The sequence below is a fragment of the Diplotaxodon limnothrissa genome, linkage group LG17 (genome assembly GCF_057381915.1).
Source record: "Diplotaxodon limnothrissa isolate DT_005_m linkage group LG17, D_limnothrissa_male_GT1.1, whole genome shotgun sequence".
Classification (NCBI taxonomy): Eukaryota; Metazoa; Chordata; class Actinopteri; order Cichliformes; family Cichlidae; genus Diplotaxodon; species Diplotaxodon limnothrissa.
This window is the reverse complement of record NC_140612.1, coordinates 17613689-17639370: the sequence shown is the minus strand read 5'-3', so window position 1 is coordinate 17639370 and position 25682 is coordinate 17613689. Positions and strand designations below refer to the sequence as shown.

Genomic DNA, 25682 nt, shown 5'->3' with positions numbered 1-25682 from the left:
CTACTTTTGTGTTTTGCTGATCTGAAAGTTTCTGAGATAATCCCGCAGAAATGTGGAAGTTGTTAAACATGAGATGAGATGACATGCTGATGAGAAATAAACCAGACAGATCGAGTGAGGACCGAGGATCGATCCCTGGGGAACTCCAAGCCTCATTTTAGCTGCTACAACTAAAAAGTTCGATTTTTGCAAATCAGATTTTAATTGCTGTAGAAACAAAGAGGAGGAATGACAGAAGTCGCAGACGTTTTCTTCGAGCATCAGCGTGAATAAATTCATTGAGGCTCTCTCAGGCTGGTGAATTTGTTTCATATTGGCCACATGGGATCTGTATTAACAGTTTTCTGATCATGTGACCCAAAGAATAATAAAATGCAGTAATCAATAATCCCAAACTGAAGCTCCCTGAACACAGTAATGAACCCGGACACAGACACAGGGGACCAGGTTTGCAGAGATAACGAGCTGCTGATGCTGAACACGTGTTTTTACCTGCAGGCTTGAAATTTAGTTTGTTCCCAAGCTAACGAGCTGGATGCCGGCTTTAATTAAAGAACTGAAAGTGTGATCAAAGCTGAAAGCAGAATAGAGTGAGTTCACATCTAAGGGAGATGGTTGATTGTTTCCTTCTTTTATTTTAGCTGTTTAAAACTTGAGAGTAGACTGACTCAAAACAAACTCACACAAAGCCTGAAGTCTGCAGTAAAACATGATGACATGTCATGAAATGCCTGGGTCTTGTGGTCGGGGTGTCCTGCAGCGAGTTGAAAAGCTTTCATGGTGTCTCGAAATGAATCAGATTATATATAAAAGGATGAGTCAGCGTCAAATTATAGGAGGTCCAAAACTCGAGCTCTTCAGCACCATAAACCAGTTGAAACTTTTCACTTTCAGTCTGAGACCAAACTCAGATCTGTGAGGACTCTGATGTGATTGGTTGCATTTGACCCACACCAGCTGAGGTGGAGAGAGCACGATCAGCCTGATATTGTTGGGACAGTAAAACAAGATTATTTTTATACAGCTGGCGTATATCCCTTTAAGCAGTTAAATAATGACAAATGGCAAACAATTGGGAAATCTGTTGTTTCGCATCTGAAAGGAAAAAAATCAGCTGATTTCTGATCAGATTTTTTGAGCGTCTGTCAGTCTTAAAGTCTATAGGAGAAGAGTTTAGAAAACATGGTTTTCTTCCCGTATCGAGCTTTCATCCCTGACTGTGTTTTGTTGTTTTTTTAACGTCCTTTCAGTGTAATGGCTGGTTTACCGTCTGCAGGCGGAAGTTTTTTTTTATCATGAAAGCAAAATGATGTCCCAAAGAGCCGCTCAGCACCTGTGTTTGCTGGTGCGAGTTGGTGTTTATGTGGATCAGTTGCAGCTAATCTCATTAGAAAGCTTAAAAGTGAAATAAATCTTTTATTTTGGAAATAAATCCTACTTTACTTTTAAAAAGAGAGAAAAAAATTTTCTGCCTGTGATGCATTTGGATGATTTGACCACAACCTCTCGGGTCATCTGCACGTTAGAACCCAAAGCCTCTGACAGCAGGAAACTTACAGCTGTTTCCAGCTGTGCTCCAAAACAGCTGCTTTTGGAGTCATCAGACAGGTTTTTTCTGCAGATGATGAAGAACATGGTGAAGGAGGCGTGTTTTCGTTGTGGATGGCTGTGGATCACATATATGTGCTGCGTGGTATCTGTGGGATGCTGTGAGTTTGTACAGCAGCTGACTCGCTAAGAGAACATTTTTGATATGAGTCCAGCTTTCAGGTAAAATAAAGGCGAATGACTGCAGGGAGGTTAGCAGGAACTGGTGTTGGAGGTCTGGACCTTGAGAACAGAAACTTGGTCACATCCATGGTTCCATATGAAGAGGTAGGCGATAAAAGCAGACTAACAAAAAGGATTTAGATAGGCCTAGTGCTGCCAAGGGTAATTTGGCAACACGTGTGCAGAGATGCAGGTCAATAAGATGTCTGATCGTAGAATGGCAAGGAAAGCTTCAGGCTGTTGTTAATGATTCAAACTTGAGTGCACTGCTCGGTGGTTTCTGTCCAGTGAGAAGTCTCTCGTTTGACCAAATTTAAAATTAGAGTTGCAGAAACAGGAAGTGCCACGTAACCATGGAAATATTTGGGAAAATTAAGACAGTACAATTTTCTTTAGCTTCTTCTTTTTAAACGTCTTGACAGATTTAGCAGTGAAGCACATACTGGAACCAGGGTTATAGTAGTAACAACAACAAAACACCAAAGAGTTTTGGAAAATGTGAAATATGTGGTCATAAACAAAAATACAGTTTTAGTGATTCAGTCTTACTGCTCAGCACCAGGCTGGGGTCAGCAGCCGCTCAGCCCTTTGTCTTTATCTGGACTACAAATCTCACCTCTTCTTCCTCTTCCTCAGGCCCTTGAGCCGCAGACCTCCACCTCCCACGTGGTCACCATTTCTGGTTTGATACCATCGTCCAGCTACAACTGCACCGTTACCAGCTTCAGCTACAGCACGCCCAGCAAACCCACACACATCAGCGTCAGCACCGTTGGTAGGTGGCACCATTTACCTGCACCGTAGGAGGGCAGTGACTGTCTTTATTTGAGCCCTGAAACATCTTAAAAGTGAAAACTGAACTAAGTGCAGCTCTTTAATTTGAAGATTTAAAATGTTTTTAGTCACTCCTGCAGGCAGTAAAGTGAACTGCAGCCACTGAGGGTGAGTGTGACATGAAGAAGATTTGTGCTGTGGAGCTGAGCTCAGTGAACTCTTTCCAGCTGCTTGCAGCGACTCAGTGAAACGTTTTGGTGCCGTTAGTCACAGAGGAGCAGCAAGCTCATTGGTTAGCACCTTGTCATAACAGGTGTTAACCAGTGAGTAAGGATTGTGAGATCCACCCCTCTTTCAACACAACAAGAAGCTCACAATTTCTATGTCGATCTTTTATAGTATATCTTTGTAGCAAAGTACAGTTGGAGGCCACCCGCTTGATAAAAGAACTTTAATGTGAAAGTACCATACAGGAAGGGTTCTGTGTTGAGAAAACTGATGAAATCGGAGAGGACTGTGCTGAGAGGTAACAACGTCTGTCTGTGCGTCTGTCTGTATATCTGCAGCCAAAGAGATGAATCCAAGCGTTGCTGCCATCTCGGCTCTGGCTGTCCTCAGCATCCTGCTCATCAGCCTGCTCGTTCTGTTCCTGCTTGTGCTGCGCAAGAAACACCTGCAGATGACCAGGTAACTCAAAGTCAGCACAGCAGCAGTGCCCTCTGCTGTCACGCAGTCATCTGTTGTTCATTTGGCCTTAACAGCTTCACTCTGTGTGACAGTTACAGTGTTTGAGATACAGTGTATGAGTTTATTGTGCATGAGTTGTAGTGTATGAGGTTAGTTTCTGTGTGCATTTCTGCAGCAGATCCTGCAAAAAAAACAAAACAAGCATGCGTCCTGAATGTCTTGTTTTTGAAATGCCCATTGAGATCAGTTTATGGACTTTATTCTAGTTTTAAGAAAAGTAAAGTCCTTCATTTAGAATAGAAATGATGGAATTTGGATCACAGTTATTGGAGTTTATGAGCATGAATAATCTTGGAGCTTCAGAGTGATTCACAGCTGAATTTCTGAGGAAATAACTGAGAGGGTGTCTGCATGCTGTACACTAATCTGTAAAGCGGTCAAGCTGTGGTCTGCTGTGGTCAGCCGTTAATGCCCAGCTAACTGGCATTCATAATTCACAACACCTTTTTTTCTTAGAGTCATGACACGCACGAGTTAGGACGCAAACTACTTCCTCTTGTCAGGAGGCTGAGCGGCATGGGCGGTGTTTACGAGGCACTTTATAGACCTACACGTTATTGAGGAAGCAATATTTACACAGTATTACACTGTGTGTACTGTAATATGTGTGTTTTACAGATTTATAGAATAATGGTATTCTCTTTTGTACTAAAATAAAATACTGATTTTTTTGAATGTATCTTAATGCTACATCTCAAATATAATGTGGAAAATAAAAAATACTTGTATGACAAAAATAAAAGATTTACTTTTTTAACATAAAAATTATGAAAAAAAATCAATTTAATACAAAAGTTAGAATGAATACATTTTAAATCAGTTTCTACTTTGCACATTCAATTCAGGAGTTTTTGTATCATATTTATGCAGGATATAAATGCTGTGACATTAAAATGGTGCATTTAAAAATGTTGACGTTAATTTAAAATTAAATCATATAATTTTTACTCAACAGTTTTCGTTACACTTACGTTATAATTCAGGTTTTTTAATGTAGGTCAGACTACAGACGCACTAGAACCTTTTTAACATTGAGTAGTGTTTTTTAAATGTGTCAAAATAATTGAATGCAAAAGTTAACATTATAAAATTATAAATTAATAGTTCTACATTTAATTTTATGTGGCCAAAGTCGTTAAAAAATGTAATGTAAAGCATTAATAAACATCAGTAAGCAGAATTATTTCAAATTTTTCACATGAGCCAATCAGAATGCGGCATGCAGACTTTTACTAGTGAATCACATGCAGAGGTTAAAATGTTTAAACTGTGTTACAAAGTTATGATTACCTTATGATCGTAACTTTACCCTGCATCATCTCTCCAGTTATTCTATCTTTTTCATTTTTATTTTAAAATGTTTCTAAAATGTTTGAGCAAAGAAAGTCGTTATTTTCCGATGGCTTGATAAATTCTTTACTTCACTGTAAATTTTCTTTTCATACTCACTTCACAGCTTCCTCCATTTCCTTATAAGTCATCTATAATTTCTGAGTTCCTCAAACTGAGCTGTTCTCACCACATGTGCTTTTTAATTTCTGTTTCAGAGAGTGTGGCGCGGAGACCTTTGTCAACTTCGCCTCGTTTGAGAGAGACGGAAAGCTTCCATATAACTGGTATGAGCTTCGTCATGTGTTTGTTCATCTTCAGATCACAAATTAAGCGTTCACGCACGGGTGGATGTTGTTTTAGCTTGGATTTTGAGTAATCACACAACCTCGGTTTGGATGTGCAAACACCCACGAAAGACCCAATCAGAGGCAGATTAGCAGCCCGGAAGGGGGATTGAAGAGGCAGATTAGGGATTTGAACATATAGGCACAGATTATAGCTCATCTGTGGTGCTTTATACAGCTTGAGGTGACGATGACCATGATGATGATGATGACGACGACAAAGAGCTCAGCACCCTTGCCTGCTTTGTTTGGACCAGCTGAAATGGGGTGTTTGATGATGATGAAAGCTTTGAATTTCCCCTAATCTCAGATTAAAAGGACAAAATGTTGCTTTTTGAGTCAGTCGTGTTAATTTGTTCAAAACAAGAAAAGATAATTCAATTTTATTTCTCCTTTAAAATCAAGCAGAAGAGGCAAAAAGTGCCTGTTTTTAAACTGTGAAGTGGCTGATGGATCAGATTCAGTCTCACATGTTATTTCTGACAAACATTTGGAGATTTGTGATTAATATAACAGCTGAAAGACGGTCAGTTAAGGCAGAACCTTGGCTTCCATCTGCTGTTGTATTTGACCTTCCATCACTAAATGCACATTTCCATCAGAGTGTCTTCTTCTTGATGTGATGGTGCAGTTTGCTTTTAATGTGCATGTGGACAGACTCACTGTGTGATGTCACAGCAGTGTGGATGTGATGAAAACGCGATGCCCCCACTGATGCTCCAAAAGGAAATTCTTTCAAGAGCATTTATCTGAATATATCAAGTTTTAAAGAACTAAATGATCCCTTTTTATGTTATATAACAATGGAACCACTTAAAGAAAAACAAAAACCACAAACAGCATAAAAAATAGAGCAAAACAATATAAATATGATGTACAGTTAGGTTATTTATAGTTGTAAAATATGAAAGGTATAAGCAAGAAACACATCATGATGAACAATTCTCCATATGTTTTGTACAATGTTATGTTTAATTCTGATTGAACTCTTTATGCCTTGAAAGCCTAATAGGAGTTCTTATATGAACTGAGCAGTTTCTGTCATATGTCAGGCTGCTTATTGCGCATCAGAATTTAGCAAAGGTGGTCTCTTCCAATGGACCTACTCTTGGAGAAACCCAAAAATGACTGTAATTGTCATCAAACCACCTCTTCATTAATATACACTGAAGTGTAGAAACTTGCTACACCTCAGGGGAGGTCGTCAAATGTCATGTTTGTGGGGGGAAAAACTTAAGGAAGATAAGTCTTAATGTAATTAATGTAATTTACCTTCTAATTAACCTGATTTTTATGTGAATTCTTTGATTGCTTTCAACAAATCCTGAAAAAAGTCCAAAGCAACCAGTGTAAAACCAGTATGGTGTACCTCAAAGCTCACTTCCTGGGATATTCATTTTTTAAACTCACAGTTTTACACTTTTATGACATAGGTTAGATAATTTTATTAGCAAGAAGGTGATGCAAATATTTTTCAATGATAAAAATTGGAATGAAACTAACAGTGTATTATCCAGTGTATCTAGCCGGCTAAATGTTTTCTCATTTTTATGAACAAGTCAGCAAGATAATTCATCCAGTAAGTTGTTTTAGTATTAGTTTTAGACTTAGTTTTATTACTTGATACTACAGAGACATTTAAGTCTGTGGCAATAAAATGTAGAAGTTTGACATGACTTAAATTTTAATGTTTGTGCTCCCGAGCTTCATCAAGAAAACTCAGGAAAACCCAGACGGACAAAGAGGAGTTCATAAATGTATCGGCATCAGTGGGGTCATTACCCAGGCACCACAAATGTAAATGAGATCATCAGGTTCATAAAGGTGGCTGTCACTGCCAAGTGACAAACTGAGAACTGTTTATACATGGTGTCGGTCCTGGCTGAGGGTTGCATTGTGGGATGGCAGGGAGGACGCAGTGATGTCACAGACTCAGGCTGGGGGGTTGTGTAAAAGAAACAGAGTGACCATTGACGTCCAGCAGCATACAGACTCCTGTTGTCCTCCAGAGACACAACAGGACACTCTCTGAGCGGCTGCATGATGCATTAACTCTGTGTTCAGCACTAATGTGAAGCTCTTGACGCTCTGTGCCTCTTTACTAATGGAGCACCATGTTCTGTCCCCAACCTATCACCCCCCTCGTGTCTTTTTTTTTTCATTTTTCATTTTTTATTTTTTTTATTCTTGTTTTTATTTGAACCCCCTTCAGGCGAAGAAGTCTCTTTGCCTTCCTTACCCTACTGCCATCCTGCCTTTGGACTGACTATCTTTTGGCTTTTTATATTAATCCTTGGTAAGTAAGCACTTGCTGGCCAAAAACACTGCACTTCAGGGGCATGTCTAAGCAGAGCCACAGCCGACAGTATTGATCAGAGACACTGTTTTACTCTCAAAATTAACCAAAGTGAGGAGTCACGGATCACGTCTGGATCCAGAGTTCACAAATAAGTCTGGTGGTGTTTTGTATGGAGTAAAACAACAATCCATTTGTCAGTGTGATGTACCTCAGGGTTTACATCATTCATATTTTCTATTTTTAGGTCAATATTTTTTTTTAATATCAATTACAAAGAAAACCAAACTATTGCCAACAAAACAGTCCTTTTCATTCGTCAACAATGGTCCACATAAAACAAGAGAAGTGAGAGATTACTGGGTCAAAAGCTTTGATCCTTCTTTGTAGCAGTGAAATAACTTCTGATTGGCTATAGGTGTTTTGGTGCATTTCAATAGGGAAACATTGTGGTTTGGGTTAAAATAACCACTTCATCAAGTTTAAAATAATAACCACAGAGTTAAAGTAGTGCAGTGACTGTTTTGGTGGTTGGTAGAAAACAAATAGCCATGTCCTGTTTAAAAGTACAACATTAATAGACCTATCCAACCACCTTGAGCTCCTCCCTGAGTTTTATCCATGCTTCTATAGCCAAAATACACTCATTTATCTTTTAAGAAACTAGTGCCTTCATTGCATACCACGCCTGCATAGGGATGGTGTGGCTGAAAATGTCCTGTGATGGTTCTCTAATTCTAGCAAATTTACTTAGATTAGATAGTGAATCTAGTTTTTCACAAGGGTTCATTTCAAGGCCTGTGTTGTTTTTCCAGGACACACTCATTTAATATGACTGAATGAAGTAGCCTAATTGCAAAGCCATTGTCTTCTTTTGCAAGTTTAAAGTGAATTAAAACCAAAATGTAACAGGTTTCTTCAATAATCCATGCTCCACGTCGCCACCAAGCTTCAGGATATTCAGTTTGGTACTTATTGTGTAAGAACCGCTACCTCAATTCAGCACAATACATAGTTTATGTTACAAATGCACCCAAGATCTATTTTTCTGTCACCAGGGATTTACTGTTTTATTTATGCATGGCCTTTAGTCCTCAAATTTGAATACAATTTTGGGTGTGTGTTTATAGCATTATGTTACACTTAATGCACACAAAAATTCTAACTCATCAATTTATTTGGGACTAAACCAAAAAACAAATGTGATCATTTTTAAGTTATCTAGTATAATCAGCTGGGATTTCTTACTATTCATGTTTACTAATTCATGTTTATATGTAGATAAATATCAAATAAAACAGTCAAATAAAAGAAAAAAAAACAAGAACAAAATATTATCTTTAGATGTATAAATAGATCACTTGCAATTCTGCTTCTGTGAATATGAAATCTGGTGTTCCTCAGGGATCCATTTTGGAACCCTTTAGGTTTTTTTGTGTTATAAATTATTTTTATTTGTAATGTTTTCTTTAGTGTTAGTTGCTAGCAGGAGACAAAACTCAGTGTTGGATTGGACATGTGACTGTTTGTTGACAAGAACCAAAATATATCAAACTTAATATATAAAACATCACCAGACTTTTCTTTAGCATTTTGACACTTCATTTTGAAACTACAGGGAACTCCCGACATAAATAGGTAGTCAGATGTAATTTCTGACATGTTAAACTTTGTCTTGCAATGCTGTGTCTGTGGTTACACCTTCAAAGTCACATTGAGTGTATTTCTACTAACATGTTGGATGTACTTCAGCATGAAGCGAACTCTCGATGCTAACTCCGGCTTTGGTGTCTGCATGCTCCCTGTCTCTCTCTTTGTGGACTTTCTCTTTAGAAGTCTCTTTGTTACTCAGTTGTGATTTCTGTTCTCTCATAGATTGTAGATGTGATGTGCATGTTGATGGATCAAGATGAACTAGCGGATTGTGTTTTAGCGTCTCCAGATTTCCTCCCACTTGATGTTTGAAAACTTGGTTGTAAACCAAGGAACTTTCAGGACATCATGAGTGATTCAGGGGGAAATTTGGCCCAATTTAACACAATTTGTGTTAAATGGTTGAATGTAGATACAGAAGTATGAAGAGCAAAAATTACAGAAGATGCATGATTGTGGAGAAACTTAATGGCTCAGTCACACTAGGGTGAAAATAGGATGGCAACCTCCTTGACCTCCTGGGTAATCCAGAGGTTAACTGTGTAACACCTTTAATCTGGGCAATCACAAGATGACTGTACAGGTCGCCTGGTAGGAAGCAACCTGTCTTGAAACGGTCGTATTCCAACTCGGACTGACTGCAATCACTCTCAAAAAAATTGGAGAAGATTGACAAATAAGATCTTGATAATGTATAAATGCAGACAGATTGCCAATATACTGAAGTCTGAGTCAGTCTGCACTGATAATTGCAATTCGTCTACAATCCATCACTTTGTAATAAGGACCTCAACTCAATTGGTTGCCAGCTGATTATAATCTGATTATATTCCTACAGAAAAGCAAGCTTGTGTGTACAGGTAAACTGCTGTGTTATTTGTGTTATTTTTAAATCTATGAGATGAATGTGTTTGTTTTACTTTCTGTGTTTGTTGATTGCAACAGATTTGTAATTTAAGCAAATGTATCCCAGTTAATTGCCGTATTATCACAGACAGATTGCATGTTATTGCCAACTTGACCCAATGTAATTGTAAACTGGTAGCAGACTGACTCCATCTTTTTGTTGTTTTAATGCTGTGTTGACACTTTGAAGCCAGCAACTGACTGAATGGTTGCAGACCTGGTCCCTTTTTTCCAAAGCAAATTTCCAAAGCAAATTCAAAAATTATTTCAGAGGCAAGGCAAGTTCATTGCACACTTTTGCAGTAATTAAGGTTGTGCCATGGTTTGTTTTCCTTAGTGTGACTGTAGCATTAAGCAGGTAGCAGATCTAGATGAAGACGATACTTGTGAGCATGACATTGTCTTGCTTTGATGGGTCGACTTATTTTGAAGTTCTGCTTTGTTGGGTTGGACCGATGCTTGGGTTCGGTACTGGCGTTATATGCAAAAGTGATTTGTGTGAATCTATCTTACTGAAGATAGACCATAACCATAACCCTAGCCCTTTTATTATTGCGTAGATATATGACAGAATAGGAACCTCAATAAGATTTCAGTTAGGCAAAAATGTCTAAAAACTACAACCCATCTTTTATCTGGGACTAAATCCAAAACAAAATGACTTGGTGCTTTTATGCAATTCAGTAAGTGACTGGAATAATTAATGTACAGTTTAGTTGGAAATTATCTATCGGAATTTCAGGACCAGGACCACGCCTCCAAACATGCTCCTTCCGGTTGTCATCTATATAGGTTCCCCCAGTTCTGCAAGCTGTTCATTCTGGTTTACGTGCCCCACCCTCCCTCCCTTCTTGTTCTCAGTTCTTTAACTTCTTCATTTCTATTTAGTACATGGGGATCTGCCAGGCCTGGGAGCCATCGCCAGTCCCCTTCGAGGCTTTCCCCAAACCGCAGCTCAATTCATGTCAAAGCATTCATTTTTACCCACTAAAACACTGTCAAATCTAAAATGAGGACGTGGGCCCAGCTAGTGAAATATTTTATTGTTGCCATGGTGCATCATAAAAAAAAAACTAATACTGAAAGAGGCAATTATATTTGCTCATTCATCATAACCTGGAAATTTTGTTCACGCCAAAAAATGAAATGTGAGATCTAGTCTAGAATAAAATAGAATCCAACCTGTGGCCCTTTGCTGCATGTGTTCCCCTCTCTCTCTCCTGCCGCTTTCCTGTCACTCTTCACTGCTTCTATCAAAAAAGGCCCAAAAAAGAAATAATATTTCTAATTTTTGTCAGTAAAAATGAAGTGATTATTGATAACATTTAAATACTTTTTAAGAAAGATATTTGGTGTTTTACAGTATCAAATGTCTTAATATTTTAAGCATTGTGGCAGTTCACAAATTTGATCTAAAATAGACCATTTATTTATTTATTTATTAATAACCACAGAACCATAATTCAAGAAATGTATACAGGAAATGCTTTAAATAGAATATTCTACCTGCCCATGACTCTTAACTGTGGAACTAAAGTCTGAACCTTCAGCCTCTGGGGCGAAAATAGGCACAAACACTGAAAACCTCCAGTTCCTCTCATCTCTAGCAGAGGCTGCAATCACAGTATTCTAACATGGTGAGCGAAAGCTCCAGGCGATCCAGGAGAGAAGAACAACTGCTGCCTAGTCAAAAACCCTTAGCGATCCCTTATGTGTCAGGAGTATTGGAACAGTCGACACGCATTTTACTCTGAACACACTGCGCCAAAAATTAGGTCCCCTGGCACAAACAGTGTAATATAGTGTACCCTGTTAAGTCCCAGGAGGATTGCTGTGATTTATACTTGAGGGAAACAAACAACCTCTGGTGAAGTGGATGGCGCGACACAGAAGAGCTACCTCATCAAGCAGGACTTCACAGTCTGTTTACGCCTACAGGCCAGTGGACACTGTTTCAATGATGAGGATGTACACATCCTGGACAGGGAGGAACGCTGGTGTGAGCGCGGAGTCAAGGAGGCCATTTACATGAAAAGGGAAAGACCATCTCTGAATTGAAGACGGGGCCTAAGGGTACATCTGTCACCATCTTACAATACTGTGATTGTTACTGATGGCCATTGATCAGTTGTCATTGATCAAAGGTCTTTGATCAGTGGTTGTTGATCAATGGTCATGACAATTTGGATATTTATCATCAAGAAACTACGCTACATCCACATGAGCAGAATCAACTTTTTAGACTCCCGTGTTAAAACTTTACAGCAGAAACAAACATGCTTACAGCCTTATACACAAACTGTTTTCATCTCAAAAGGTGATTTCCCCTTCATAACAACTGTATTAAACTTATTACAAAAAAAACAAAATAAAAAACAACTTATTACATACTTATTACATATTGAAGAAGATTTTAGCAGTTTAAGTGGGGCACATATCAGGAGTCAGAGACAAATATGAAACTGTTAGGGGTGAAATTTTATATGTTGTTATAACCCCCATGTTTAAATTGTAATATGGCTTAAAATTTCTATTATTAGGGGTGTGGCCTCTTTGATTGTCAGGTATATGGAAACACAGGAAGGTGTAGCAGCTAGCTGTCTGCTAGGCTTCATCTCAGCTAATTGGAGTCCTTGAACTGAACCTCTGGATCGTGTCTGTTCTGCTGGAGCTTTTTGGGTTTAATGAGCAATTTACAAACGAACTGAAAACAAACCACACAGCAGGGGGAGATGCTACATTAAGGGGTAAAAACCTGCATCGGTCAAAGCCCAACATGAGCTAATGATGTGAATGAAGGAGGGGTCAGAAATCATCACAAGGACTTGACATGTTTGTATTTTATAGGAGCAAGACTGCTTTAAAGAAACGGAAGCTAACAAGGTAACGACGACTGCATGCAGCTTTCAGCCTGTGGGCTTCATCTTTCTGTGTGTGTGTGTGCGTGTGTTCACCACTAATACCATCCTTCAGCCAGAAAACAGTTTTATCCAGCAGTCTCCTGAGAAATTGAACCAACATTAACTGTGTACTCAGAGGGATTTCTGACTTTTGTGGGTGTTGAAAGGTTTGTTAATAAATTATTTCAGGTGCATGAAATTGCTCATGCTTTACCTTAGTGATGAACTCATTAATGCATTGCAAGAACTTCGACCTTTAGGTGGCAACAGATACATTTTTGCTCCATCTTATTATTACTATGGAGTAAGTGTTCCCTGTGCATTGTAGTACCTATGTGTTAATTACCTGTTTATGCTGGTTACCTGTAACAGTGTTTTAAGAACCAATGCAAAGTTTTTGGTGATCAACAAATGTAAAAGAAGTCTGAAGCCTAACGTTTCTGATACTGTCCAACTTTCTTCAAACTGCCATCTATCCACCTATCTTCTTAACCACCTTCCTAGTACCTATCTACCTACCTACCTAATTACCTCCCTACCTGTCTTCCTGCCTTACTATATGCCTACCTTCCTGACTCCCTTCCTTTCTACCTACCTATGTTACCCTTTCCCTCCCCAAATCCCTGTTATTCCCTTACTGCCTACCTAACTCTCTCCTTAATTACATCTATCTGCCTGCCTACCTCCCTTTTATCTTCATTATCTTTCTACCTTTCCTTCCTACCTCCACGTATACCTCTCTACGTTTCTTCTCATCTTCCTATCTACCTACCTGCCTTCTTCCGTCCCATCTTGCCTAACTGTCCTCTTGGCTATGTCCTTCCTACTTTCTACCTGCCTACCTATTTATGTTCCTACCTATTTCTCTTTCTTTCTACCTACTTACCTGCCTACCTGTGAGCTGGTGCTGTATAGACATAGGCCCATCTATCATTCAGGGCAATTGGATTGTATTACAGCAGTTTGTTCTTTATTTTTCTTGACTAATTTATTTAAACTTACTTAATTTAAAATTTTCCAGTTTAAAAAACTGACATTAGCAAGCTAGCTGTAGCTTAGCTACTCTGAATCAGGCGCTGGTTATTCTCTTGTGATAGCTGAAAATATGACTTGCACAGGGCAAGCTGGCCAGTGAGGCGCATGGATAAATGAGCTGACAGCATCAAGGCTTTTACACTGCTGCAGTGTGAGCTAAAGAAATGTTGCTGAGGTGAACTGAATATACAAGCCTGAGGGTTTCATAGAACCAACTGCAGGTTGTTTGGGGTGAAGAGATCTTCAGGTCCAACATTAGAGCTCATTAAAGGTTTTGTGCAGCAAACATCTGCCCGTATAGGACTTGGAGCTTTCGTTATCGGTGAGATTAAAAGCGAAATGTAAAGACGGTGGTGGGTGTCAGCCATTTGATAGTGTTTTTTTTGTGCTTTCAGCCCTGTGCAGTTGGACGACTTTGAGGCCTTCTTCAAAGACATGAGCAAGGACTCTGCCTACAAGTTCTCCTTGCAGTTCGAGGTACAACTTAAATCACGTCTTCTGAGACCAACAGGCCTGACGTTTGTTCTGAGAAGCAGAGGGAAGCATCTGAAACCCTCTGTGTTTTTTATATCATTTAACTTTGGTTCTGGTGACGTTTCTGTAGGAAAAACCAAAAGAGGAAGTGAATAAATGTCCCAAAATGACCTTGATAAGCTTCTAGGCTAGTGAGTGATGAAATAAAGTCTGCAAATAAAGTCTGATTTAGATCAGCAGGAGTGAATGCTGCTCTAATACATCGCCTGACGTTAGCAAGTGAGCAGGATCTTACATATTTCATCAGTTCACACATAATATTTAAATGTTTACAATTTAAATGAAATATGTCTTTTAGTTATATATTTATTCAGATGCATGGGTGTGCCTTTCAAGGGTGTTGGGCGACACTTCCCCTTACTTGGGAAAACAGCGAGATGCTTAATTATCATGTGGCGCCTGATTTTGTGTTTTTCTTTACGTAAATAAATACGGTCTAAACTGAAGCACAAAAAACTAAAACTGAAAATGAAATCAAATTTTTAAAAATGTTCCTCTAGCGCTCAAACTGCAGTGAGGCTTAAACCTTTTTCTGCATAGTGGGTGTGTCATCTGATTTTAGGGTGCTTTATTCCACAGCCGTTCACAAGTAACAATCAAAACATGTCCTGTTAGAGCAGATTCGTGCTGGTAGGTAGCATGGCAACAGTGGTGGCTGCAGACGTGCTCGCAAGAGCATGGGATGGGTTTTCCTGTCGTATGGACATGTGCCACTCATTTGAAGGGAGACACATGCAGACATTATATAAAGTTTTCTATGTAAAACTTTATATTCATCCAGGTATTTTAAATTTTTGAATTCCTTAAAAAATACAGCGTTTTAAAATCTGATTAACTTTTGATACACGCAGTATTATACATTTATTCAAAGTGGATCCATTCCCCTTATTTCCACCTGCATTTTTTACTGTTGACTGTTCAAGCAGCTATGCATGATTCACACTTCAGAATAATCCTTCTTTATCTGATGCCAAGATTCAGTTCAGTCGCTCTTTGAAACAACCCGTTTTAGCTCCTCTTCATTTAAACCAGCTTTCTTCTAACACTCACAAACAGAAACATGTCAAATCACTTGTTTTGAACTTGAACAGGAGGTGGGTGGGGCTTCTGTCTACCCTCTCTTACATCATACAGTTCCAAGAGTAGGAAAAACTGTGATAACAGTTAGAACAGGCTGCAGGGATTTGTGTACATGCACTGAGCTGATTATTAGACACTGGTCATTTTTAATATGAACATCCAGCACAGGAACAGGAAATGAGGAGAAGACCCCTGGGTCCATTTTACATCTCACATAACCTCGGAGCTTTTTAAGAGCATTTTAATTTGAAAATCTGACTCAGATTTAAATGATCCTCATCCTTAATTTTAGTACTGATGTTTTTTTTTCCAGGATCTAAAGAGCATCGGTTTGGATCTTTCCCATGATGCTGCTGACCTTCCCATCAACAGGCCCAAGAACAGATACACCAACATCCTCCCCTGTGAGTCTGCACTAACATGTATATATCTAGATTTAAATATCTAGATAAAAAAATACACAAGATCATCAGAACAAAGAGGAAGGCGGGGCCGGACTGAAAGCAACCCGCTGATCATGGGGAAACCATAAAATCAACCGTGAGCCTCCACTTTTACTGATTTATTGCCCAGAGAAAATTTACTTTCATTAGACGGTCTGTAATAAATGTGTAAAATGGAGCCTCGCGGTGCTTTTTCTCTGACTTAAAAATCCAGCTCGTCAGAGTTGTATTCTGAAACCAGCGCACACCACTAACTACAGTGAAGATGCCATTATTAAGTGCCTTTATAGAAATGGAGAGCTTTCATTTTTTCTGATTCTAAAGTCACGTGAGCGTTTTGTGTTCCTCGGAGTACGAGGACAAGTTTTACTGTTTGGTGACGACCTGTAGTTTATCTTGGGACTAACGAGAGAAAATCTGCTCTAAGATGACTTCAGTCGGGTGAAGCTGATCTCGATGCACAATGACGAAGGTTCAGACTACATCAACGCCAATTACATACCCGTGAGTACATCCACAACACAAATGTGAGGAATTAGCATCCATTTGTTTTTCATCTCTTTTATAGTCCATGTTTTGCATGAATTACTTTTTTCTTCTGTGCTTGTGTTTGGATTCCAGGGCTACAGACACAATAAAGAGTACATCGCCACGCAGGGTCCGCTGCCTGAGACCCGCAATGACTTCTGGAAGATGGTTTTGCAGCAAAAATCCCCGATCATCGTCATGCTCACACAGTGCAGTGAACGGCGCCGGGTGAGACTTTATGTTTAATCAGTTTAACTCTTTGTAAGTGGAAAATCTGGAGGTTTCAAGCCGCTTTAAATTTTATACTTAAATCAAAAAAAATAACAGATACGTAAAAATAGACAGACACGTAAAGATGACTCATTAGAATAAGTATTAAAAGACTGATTAATAAATAATGTTTTGAAGAAAAATTGTAGTAGCAAATACTTGCTAAAAATGGTTTTCGAAGGATTCTGATTTTTTGGTGTTTATTTATTGGTGTTTTATTCAGACTGAGCACAAGTAATGTGATTAACACAATCAACAGACAGTCACATTACACATATCCACCTATGGCTCAGCACAGAATCACCATCTTCACCTTTCATCAGATCAGAAAATGATTCTTGTTTAATTAGAAGAATAAAAACAAATAAGATGTTGTGTTTTTTATTTGCATAATGAAATTATTAATGTCATATTTCTAAATTAGTATAAATAAGGGGAAAATACATACACACAAATATTTTGTGTTTGGGGGGGGATCTGAAGACGAAAATTTCTTTAAAAAAAATAAAGTAAAATGACAGAAGTTGCACAATTCTGCCCCCTGGTGGTCATTGTTAACTGTGGCTGTAATTTTCTTCATGTTTTCAGGTGAAGTGTGATCATTACTGGCCCTTCAATGAGGACCCTGTGATGTACGGTGAGGTCAGTGTAGAGTTGCTATCTGAAAGCGAGTCTCCAGAGTGGATCATCAGGAAGTTCAGACTTGGATATGTGAGTTTCTTTGACTTCCAAACGGCTACTGACAAAAGCTTCCAGTTAGTGCATTTATCGAACGTGAACTGTTACTGCCACCTGCAGGCTGATGAGAGTCAGGACGTCCTCCACCTGAACTACACCTCGTGGCCGGATCATGGCGTCCCCACGGTAAATGCCATCGAGAGCATCCTGCAGTTCGTCCATATCGTCCGCCAGCAGGCCAACAGGACCAAAGACCCCATCATCGTCCACTGCAGGTAAGGCCACTCCTTAAAAACATCTGCAGATATTTTATCTTGCTGTGACTCATCTGTTAGCGTCCTCTGGTGGATACATGGAAAATCTAAAATAAATCACCATTATTGAAACTTTTTGTCATTCCTGCTCATTAAATGAAATAAAATGAAACGGCGTACCCAGTGGTGGTGCAGTCTGATTATTTAAACAGAGAAGCAGTGCGCAAATGTCTTCAAAATAAAACATTAGTGCACAATATATGCCACTATTAATGGTTCTACAAACATGGGCTGGATTTTCTGGATGGTTGCAAAGATTCTAGGATCCTCGATGGAATTGGATCAAGTAAAAAACCGAACCCAGGTCCCAAGAATTAGTGATGTGGCAAAAAATTGGGGTTATTTAAAAGGAAGAAATGGTGGTTTGTGGGAATGTGTGAATCATTGAAGAGGTTCTTTCTGTAGCCCTTCCCTGATCTCAGTGTTTCTAACTTCAGGACCAGTAATCTGTGGAGCTGTGTAGCCATCTTAACACTAGAACCACGGACTGGATCATTTAGACTTATCATTTAGGTATTTTAAAAATCGTGTAAATCTGTCACATTCAAACCCCATCATCTTGTATTTCATGGCTTTTCCTAAAACCCTCAATCCACCAACTTCCTTAGATGTCACTTAAAACTTTTAGAGCCGTGGAGCATTTCTTTGGTAGAAATACTTGGAACCATGTAGACTCTGACAGATGGGTATGTGCTCGACAGATGTTTAATGGTTTTCTATTGTAACTGAGACATAAAAAGTCCTCCTCTTGGTGTTTTCTGGTAGCCAATGAGGTCCATGTTTTTTCATATTGCTTCTGTATTAGAACCAGAACTGAGTCAGTTCTCCGTTAGTGGAAACTGACCCACCTGCCATTAACGTCCCAGTTTGCGTTCAGGTTTTATGAACGGTTGGGTAATGTCCTCATTCTTTCTCGGAGTGAATTTATTTATCCAAGTTTGATTTCTGCAGGTTTGATTTTCTCAGAGCAGGAAGGCGACTCGTTTCCTGACAGTCTGAGCCATAAAAATGCAATTAGAGAGATGATGTAATGGCCATTATGATGTCCATTAGTGGACTAGCGACAGCAGCGATTTGGTTTCTAATGATGCCGCCTGTGTGTGACAGTGCTGGAGTCGGCAGGACTGGGACCTTCATCGCTCTGGATCGCCTGATGCAGCACATCAGAGAGCATGAGTACGTGGACATCCTGGGCATGGTGTCGGAAATGCGATCGCATCGCCTGTCGATGGTTCAGACTGAGGTCAGACACTGGCACATCACACCAACACATACATGTGTAAATAAGACAGTTACTTGAAGAAGTCATTAAGTGTCCACACTTTAGAAACCGTCAACTGGATTGCGCCAATGTGTCCTCAATGACCTGAATTTGTGATTGTGAGTATCAAAGGGTGGACGATTAGTTCAAACGTGTTTGTTGTCTGCAGGAGCAGTACGTGTTCATCCATCAGTGCGTCATGCTAATGTGGCAGAAGAAAAAGCAGCAGTCCATCACCTCGGACGTCATCTACGAGAATGCCAGCAAGACATAATGAGGACACCTCCAGACGTGAGTCCAACCCGAAGTATCAGGGCTCATCCCGATTCGCGACATGCTTTATGGTTATTCACGGTATAGAAAATGATTTAGAGCATCCATCCATCCTCATCTTTGTCGCGGGGGCTACACCCTTTTCCAGCCATTCTAGGGCGAGAGGCGGGGTTTACCCTGGTCAGGTCACATGTCTTTGGACTGTGGGTGGAAGCTGGAGTACCCGGAGAGAACCCTGCTAATCTTCATTGCTACCAATGATGATTAGCAACAACTTTCTAGAGGAAGTGGTTAAATGTCTTGGACTAATTTCAGTGAACCCTGTCAGGTCTGAGTCAAGCCAACCCTAAACTCTGTTATGAAGAAAAGTTTTTTTTTAAGTGTATAAATATAAATGCCATGGTCTGATAGCTGTCTACCTCAGAAACTAATCTGTGATAAAAAAGTTTGACCTTAAATTTAAATTGAATTTATCTCTGCATCCATCATCTTCTTGTTGATCCAAACGAATGTCTTTGTGTTTTAGACTAAATCCTCCCTTTGTGCTTAAACCCTTCTGCTTGTTTTGCAGGCTGTGAACACACCCCAACCTCCTGTGCTTCAGGCATCCATTCTCTGCAGAAGAAGACTCGCTTCATCATCAGTATCAAAAACAAAAAAAAACAACATAGAACATCTGGGCGAGAGAAAACTATTATCAGTCTCTTTCTTTGAATTGGTGTTAAAGCATGGGATGGAGTTTTGCCTTAAGGAGCCTTCACTGACTGACCAACATGTTCAACCACAGCCCTGCCCTCTGAACTGGACTGACTCACACCAATGTGGGCTCGGAGGAGCGTTGACAAGCAGCAGTTGTTGAGGCAACGAGTCGGTGGAACGGAGTCAGTGGTTTTTCATTTTTATTTATGTTTTTAATCTCAGGAGTCGCTGTAAAACCAGCAAGCACACTGGCCTCCCCTTCAAACCTTTGTTTTAGGTTCAGGTTTTGCTTTGCCCGTCGTCTTGCACGGTGCAGCTTTCCTGGCTTTTTGGGGCGTAGGAGTCGGCGGCGGTAGATTTCATCGTTACGCACTGCCACACCTACCGCACACGTCGATAATTAAAAACCCCAATGGCTCGAGCTCGCTGATTAACTGCCAGGACTGCTGCACAGGAAGAACCCAGCAAACATTCACTAAAGAGCGAACCCAAGATGAGCACAAATCGGATGTTTGGAGACACTTACGTCATCTTTCCATCATGGCTGCATATGCCAAACTTCAGAAGTGAAAAATGAGGAACTTTTCAGATTTCTGCTCCAAATTACGGCAGAAAAATATCATCATCATAACACTATCCGAACTTTATCATGATCAACCCTAGCGGTGTGAATGTTTGCTAGGTCTGTACAACAAGAGGGCACAAACGAGTCGAGGGGAACGCCGTACCCACGCTGCCATCCGTCGCCGCTCGGCGTGTTTGAGGCCAGTTTAGAAGCTAGAGACTGTGGTTGTAGAGCTGTAGTTTGTATTTGCACTGAGGCCTCTGAGCTGCTGAACAAGAAGGGAAGCATTTTGCTGCTGCTTCCCACCGTGGGCGACCAGCACGCAGTCACCATGCTTGGAGCTGTAGATTAACGTTAGGACTACTGTAGAGCTTTGGACTGTCCGATCGGGCTGGCAGAGGAAAAGGACCGTATCCGACAGCATGGACATCGGAGACAGAATCTCTCAAGTTTTCCCGTTACTGGCCCGAAGTCACAGAAACATATCTGCTCAGCATATCAGCAGAGCTCATCTGGGTCCCACATTGATTTTTCACCGTCTAGAAGTGCAGTCAGTTATTGCACAACTACAAATTATACCTTTGAATCTGGACTAGAAAGTATAAATACATAAGTTACAAAAATATCTGCATTTCAATGTCCCGATGCAGTCAGTGGTTTTCTTATACATGCCCACAGTGACTTCCTATAAAGAAGTACTACACCGATAAACGTTTAGCGTACATTTCACTGGACGTCACGTGTGATCCAGCGTTTGTAGTGCAACAAAACAGAATGTACGCATCCTGTAAGTATCTTTGACAGTTTAAAAGAAACTTCCTTCACAACGGTTTGTTTTCTCGTTCATTTTGAACTCTAAGCTTTTCTATTTAATTACAGATTTTTTTGTAGTATTTTCAATGAGTAAAACACCCAAAATTTAATCATTAACATTTTATGTAGTATTTCCTACCTTTTTACCATGTCACATACTACAGTCTAGTATGTATTAGACTAAAAGTATTTTAAACATGTGCATTTCACTAAAATGCATTTTGTTGGGTTTTGTTTTTGCCACAGTTTAACATTTTGAAAGGATTTTTCGGGCATTATAAGAAAACCAGTGAGCACGGACATTTAATAAAAAACACCACAGTTCAGGTTTTTGCTGGTTTTGGGCCCCTGGTGTCGGTTTGCGAATGGCTGAGACCGACTCATCAAATTCGATCTGTACAGAAAAGTATTGAAGCATCAGTGTCTGCTAGTTAGATCAGATTCTATTCAGCGATTTAGTTTTCATTGTTCATCTTTCTACTGAGTATTTCACATGAAGGGCAGAAGAATATTCACATTTCCATCATTCCTCAATGATTGTAGAGAATGTCTACTGAGCAGATGAGTGGTCGACTTCAATGAACCCAAAGTTTTACACTCGATTCAGGACATACAGGGTGTCGTCAAAATAAGAGCTCAACTCTGGGGGACGGGAGTATAATCATTTGGGATAGCTATGACTTTGGAATGAATCACAAAAGCTGGTTGAACAATCCAAATAAAAGATTTGGTAAAATGCTAAAAAATTTCATCAAGCTTATAAAATGTATAACACAAACTCTGCACTTCCTACAGTCTACAATCAAAATTTATTGTTATTTTAGAAAGTGTACTGCAACATACATGGTGGGAAAGGTGGAGCGCATTTCAGATGACTGAAATCAAAATTCAATTTGATTTCATACCAAACTGAATTGTAGTTTTTTTTCCCATAATAATTACATTTTGGCACATCGAGCAAAGCTTTTAAATTGCTTTGCTAGTTATTCCCATAATGAATACTAAACCAGGTAACTCTCACTTAATGCTGAAGTACAGATTTTTATTTTGACGACACCTTGCATTAAGTTTGTGCAAATATTTCAGTAATTAATGAATGTTTAAAAAGGCCACTGGCCACTTGTGAAATGATTCATCTTTGTGGCCTTGTGCTTACCACACCTGAAGTCTTTGCCTGTCAGCCGTCTCAGATCCTCAACGGTTGGGTACTTCGGTTCAGTCGCCGCTCGATCTGAAATAGTTTCCATGTCACTCTTAGATATCAGATGTACTGTACATACTACTACTACTGCTTAACTATTCTGTTTCTACTCGTCATTGCAAAGTTATTCTTGTGGAGATGTTGCTTTAGAAGTTTGTTTTTTAAAAGTTGTTGTAAATGTGAATCATCTTTCTCTGAGCTCAGAGCTGAATTCTCGCCGGCGCCGTTTCTTAAGCCTCAGCGTTTAGAAGCGTGACGTGGACGTGGAGGATGCATCTGGGGTCTGAGAAATGCACTTTGGTATGACTGTCAAAAAAAGATTTTTAAAAACTGACAGAACTTGCAGACAGTTTTGTGAAGCTCAGCACTGAAACTCTTCTACAGTTCTTTCTTGCTTAGTGTGTGTCCAGTCGAACTCGTACGTCATTGGTGCCATTATTGTGCATTGTGTCACTTACAGTTTGAAGGATGATCCCGAGCTTGGGTCACCGTCACAGAGTTTTACTGTGTGTGTTGGAACAAAATAAAAATGTTGCAGTAAAAACAGTGTGTGCTAAGTATAACTGTATGATCTTACATAATAATTTAGGATACCATCATGTGTGTTGGCATAATGGCGATATAATTTTTAAATACAATAGTTATGAATACATAGATTTACATAGCACCATGAATATAAAACAGTAGCTCTTTTGAACAACAAGGTCCTGAGTACTACTTAAGGGAAAATTAAAATCAGAAGGTCGCCAACTGAAACGTCAACTTTATGGAGTACAATGTGCCACAATATATGATTCTAGCTTTTCTGACCATCTCACTGTACCATATTTTCCGCACTATAAGACGCACTTAAAATCCTTTAACTTTCTCAAAAATCAACAGTGCACCTTATGTATGAATTGTGTTTGTGCTTACTGACCTCGAAACAATTTTATGTGGTACACGGCACTCAAAAATGTTTTAGTACGACTTTGGTAAGCTACGAAACCGGACTGCTTGATGGATTGTCGAAACATTACGGCTACCGTAGTCAGGAGCCTCGAGGACTCTGAGTATCTGGGTCCAAAACTCCGTCGCTTCAGGTCCCAAAGTCAAATAAACACTGTGGCATCACTGAGAGTTAAAAACCGTCTAAATCTTTAATAAAATGATCAGCGTTGCTGCTTTACCAGGTGTAACAATTAAGTTTGACATCCAGGCATCCATGAAAACAGAATTTATTAAATTTAACAGTTAGAAGTTAGCAGGAAGTTAGCTCGCTAGTTTCCACCTAAACATGATATAGCATGTTCTGACTGAGAGATTTCTGAAAAAATTAAAACGTACAGCTCTGCAATCACTTCCAACATAAACAAAGACAGAAAACTAAAAAGCAGTGACGTTTGTAGGGTTACTGAAGTTGGACTAGCTGGTATATAATGATGTGCTACGTGATGTACCTGGTAGCGACACGGCTATGTTAGCATAAACACAGTGAAGCTGGAGGCAGTGTTGGTCGAGTTACTTTAAAAAAGTAATCAGTAACTAATTACTGATTACTTCCCGCAAAAAGTAATCCCATTACTTTACTGATTACAAAAATAATTAGTTACTTAGTTACTTTTTAAAAACATGATTTACAACCTGAATAGGTAATAAAGCAATAGATCTTTCAGCCCAATTCTACACGGTGGGCCATTTATAGGGATACACCGTAATAAAATGGGAATGGTTGGTGATATTAAAGTCCTGTTTGTGGCAAACTCCTCAAGATGGGTGGTGACCATGGTGGCCATTTAGAAGTCGGCCATCTTGGATACAACTTTTGTTTTTTTTCCCAGTAGGAAGAGGGCCATGTGGCACATCAAAGTTATTGGTAATGACAAGAAAAACAATGGTGTGCTTGGTTTAACAGGGTCTAACCCTGTTAAACCAAGCACACCATTTTTAAGTACAGGTACTTAAAAAAACGTAAGTACCTGTACGTTTTTTTACATAATCCATCATATAAAATGTAATGTAAAATGAAAAAGTCTGTTTTTAAAACTTGTTTTATTAGTTTTAATCTTTTAACTTTATGCATCAAGCAAAAATTTAATTATATGCAACATTCTCTGACTGGAAGAAATTTGTTGAACATTTAAACCTTTTTGCACATTCCAGCATATAAAATAAAATAGTTTTTTGTGTTTACACTCACTCTTTCAAATAGATGCGAGTAAAACACAGCAGAAAATAAAGAAAGTCAAAGACTCAGCGGTCCTGTTGCTCTATTTTCACCAGTATAGCAGGAGTGAGGCAGGCAGAGGTTTGCCCTGGTGCAGGTGTGTCGCAACGGTCAGTGGAAGGATCCGGGAGTTTCCCATTCTGTGGCAGCGTACTCTGTGCTTGCTCTGAAGTTTAGGGTGTTTTTCGCTGTAAAAAGTTTTCTTCACATGCAGTGAACAGCGGACGCTAATGTTTTTGTCACTTTTTACGGAATCAAACTCAAAGTAAGGTCAGTACTTCCACGCTTTAAACGCTGCACGGTCATACTCTCTCCCGCACTTGTCATATTATCCATTGTTGATCTGCACACAGCTGTTGCCACGAATGTCGCACTCGTTTACGTCATTCTCATGAGACACTCTCGCAAAAAAATAAATAAATCATGGCTTTAGTAACGCAGCGTGCTTACAGGAAAGTAACAGTAATCTAATTACCTTTTTTGCAATACAATCCCTTACTTTACTCATTACTTGAAAAAGTAATCGGATTACAGTTACGTTACTTGTAACACGTTACTGCCCATCTCTGGCTGGAGAATGAACGCTAACTTTTTTCCACTCGATAAAACTTAACGTGAGGGTTCCTGATGGTTGGGGACAAATGCAATCGCATTGGAGGATGCTGTAAATGGACCAAACTTCAGTCAGGAGAAGAACTGAGATAATCCATACACAATACGAGGTTAGTCATTAATATACTGCAACAACACGGGAATAGAGCAGCTGCGAGAGAATTCATCATTAATGAATCAATGGAACGGAAGTGGAGGAAGCAAGAAGAATTAGTTGAGTAAAGTTTGACTTTTTTGAAAGTTTTAAAGTTTGACTGTTTTGTTTCGCTTAATCCAGTGCGCCTAATGGTCTGAAAAATACAGTATTTAAATAAAGAATGAATTTAAAATTTGAACTTTGCTGTGAAATGAATCTCTGAAAGAAAGATGGCTCAGAAGCAGACGTGAAGATTACAGGAAAAAAAAAAAAAAAAAAGGCTCCATGATGACATTAAAAAAAAAATGCTTT

The 25682-nt window shown here is 39.4% G+C and overlaps 1 protein-coding gene across 1 annotated transcript in view; it reads left to right on the top strand.

Annotated features, from left to right (window-relative positions):
* ptpro (protein tyrosine phosphatase receptor type O) overlaps nt 1-19139 on the top strand; it is a 38407-nt gene extending 19268 nt beyond the window's left edge. Inside the window, exons 14-26 of the mRNA XM_085376083.1 lie at nt 2407-2545; nt 3111-3231; nt 4839-4907; nt 7180-7263; nt 12670-12705; nt 14153-14234; nt 15685-15775; nt 16242-16318; nt 16436-16570; nt 17201-17323; nt 17411-17565; nt 18712-18847; nt 19035-19139. Of these exons, the coding sequence (XP_085232209.1) occupies nt 2407-2545; nt 3111-3231; nt 4839-4907; nt 7180-7263; nt 12670-12705; nt 14153-14234; nt 15685-15775; nt 16242-16318; nt 16436-16570; nt 17201-17323; nt 17411-17565; nt 18712-18847; nt 19035-19139 (1353 nt within the window). The remainder of the gene's footprint in view (nt 1-2406; nt 2546-3110; nt 3232-4838; nt 4908-7179; nt 7264-12669; nt 12706-14152; nt 14235-15684; nt 15776-16241; nt 16319-16435; nt 16571-17200; nt 17324-17410; nt 17566-18711; nt 18848-19034) is intronic.
* The last annotated feature ends 6543 nt before the right edge of the window (nt 19140-25682 follow it).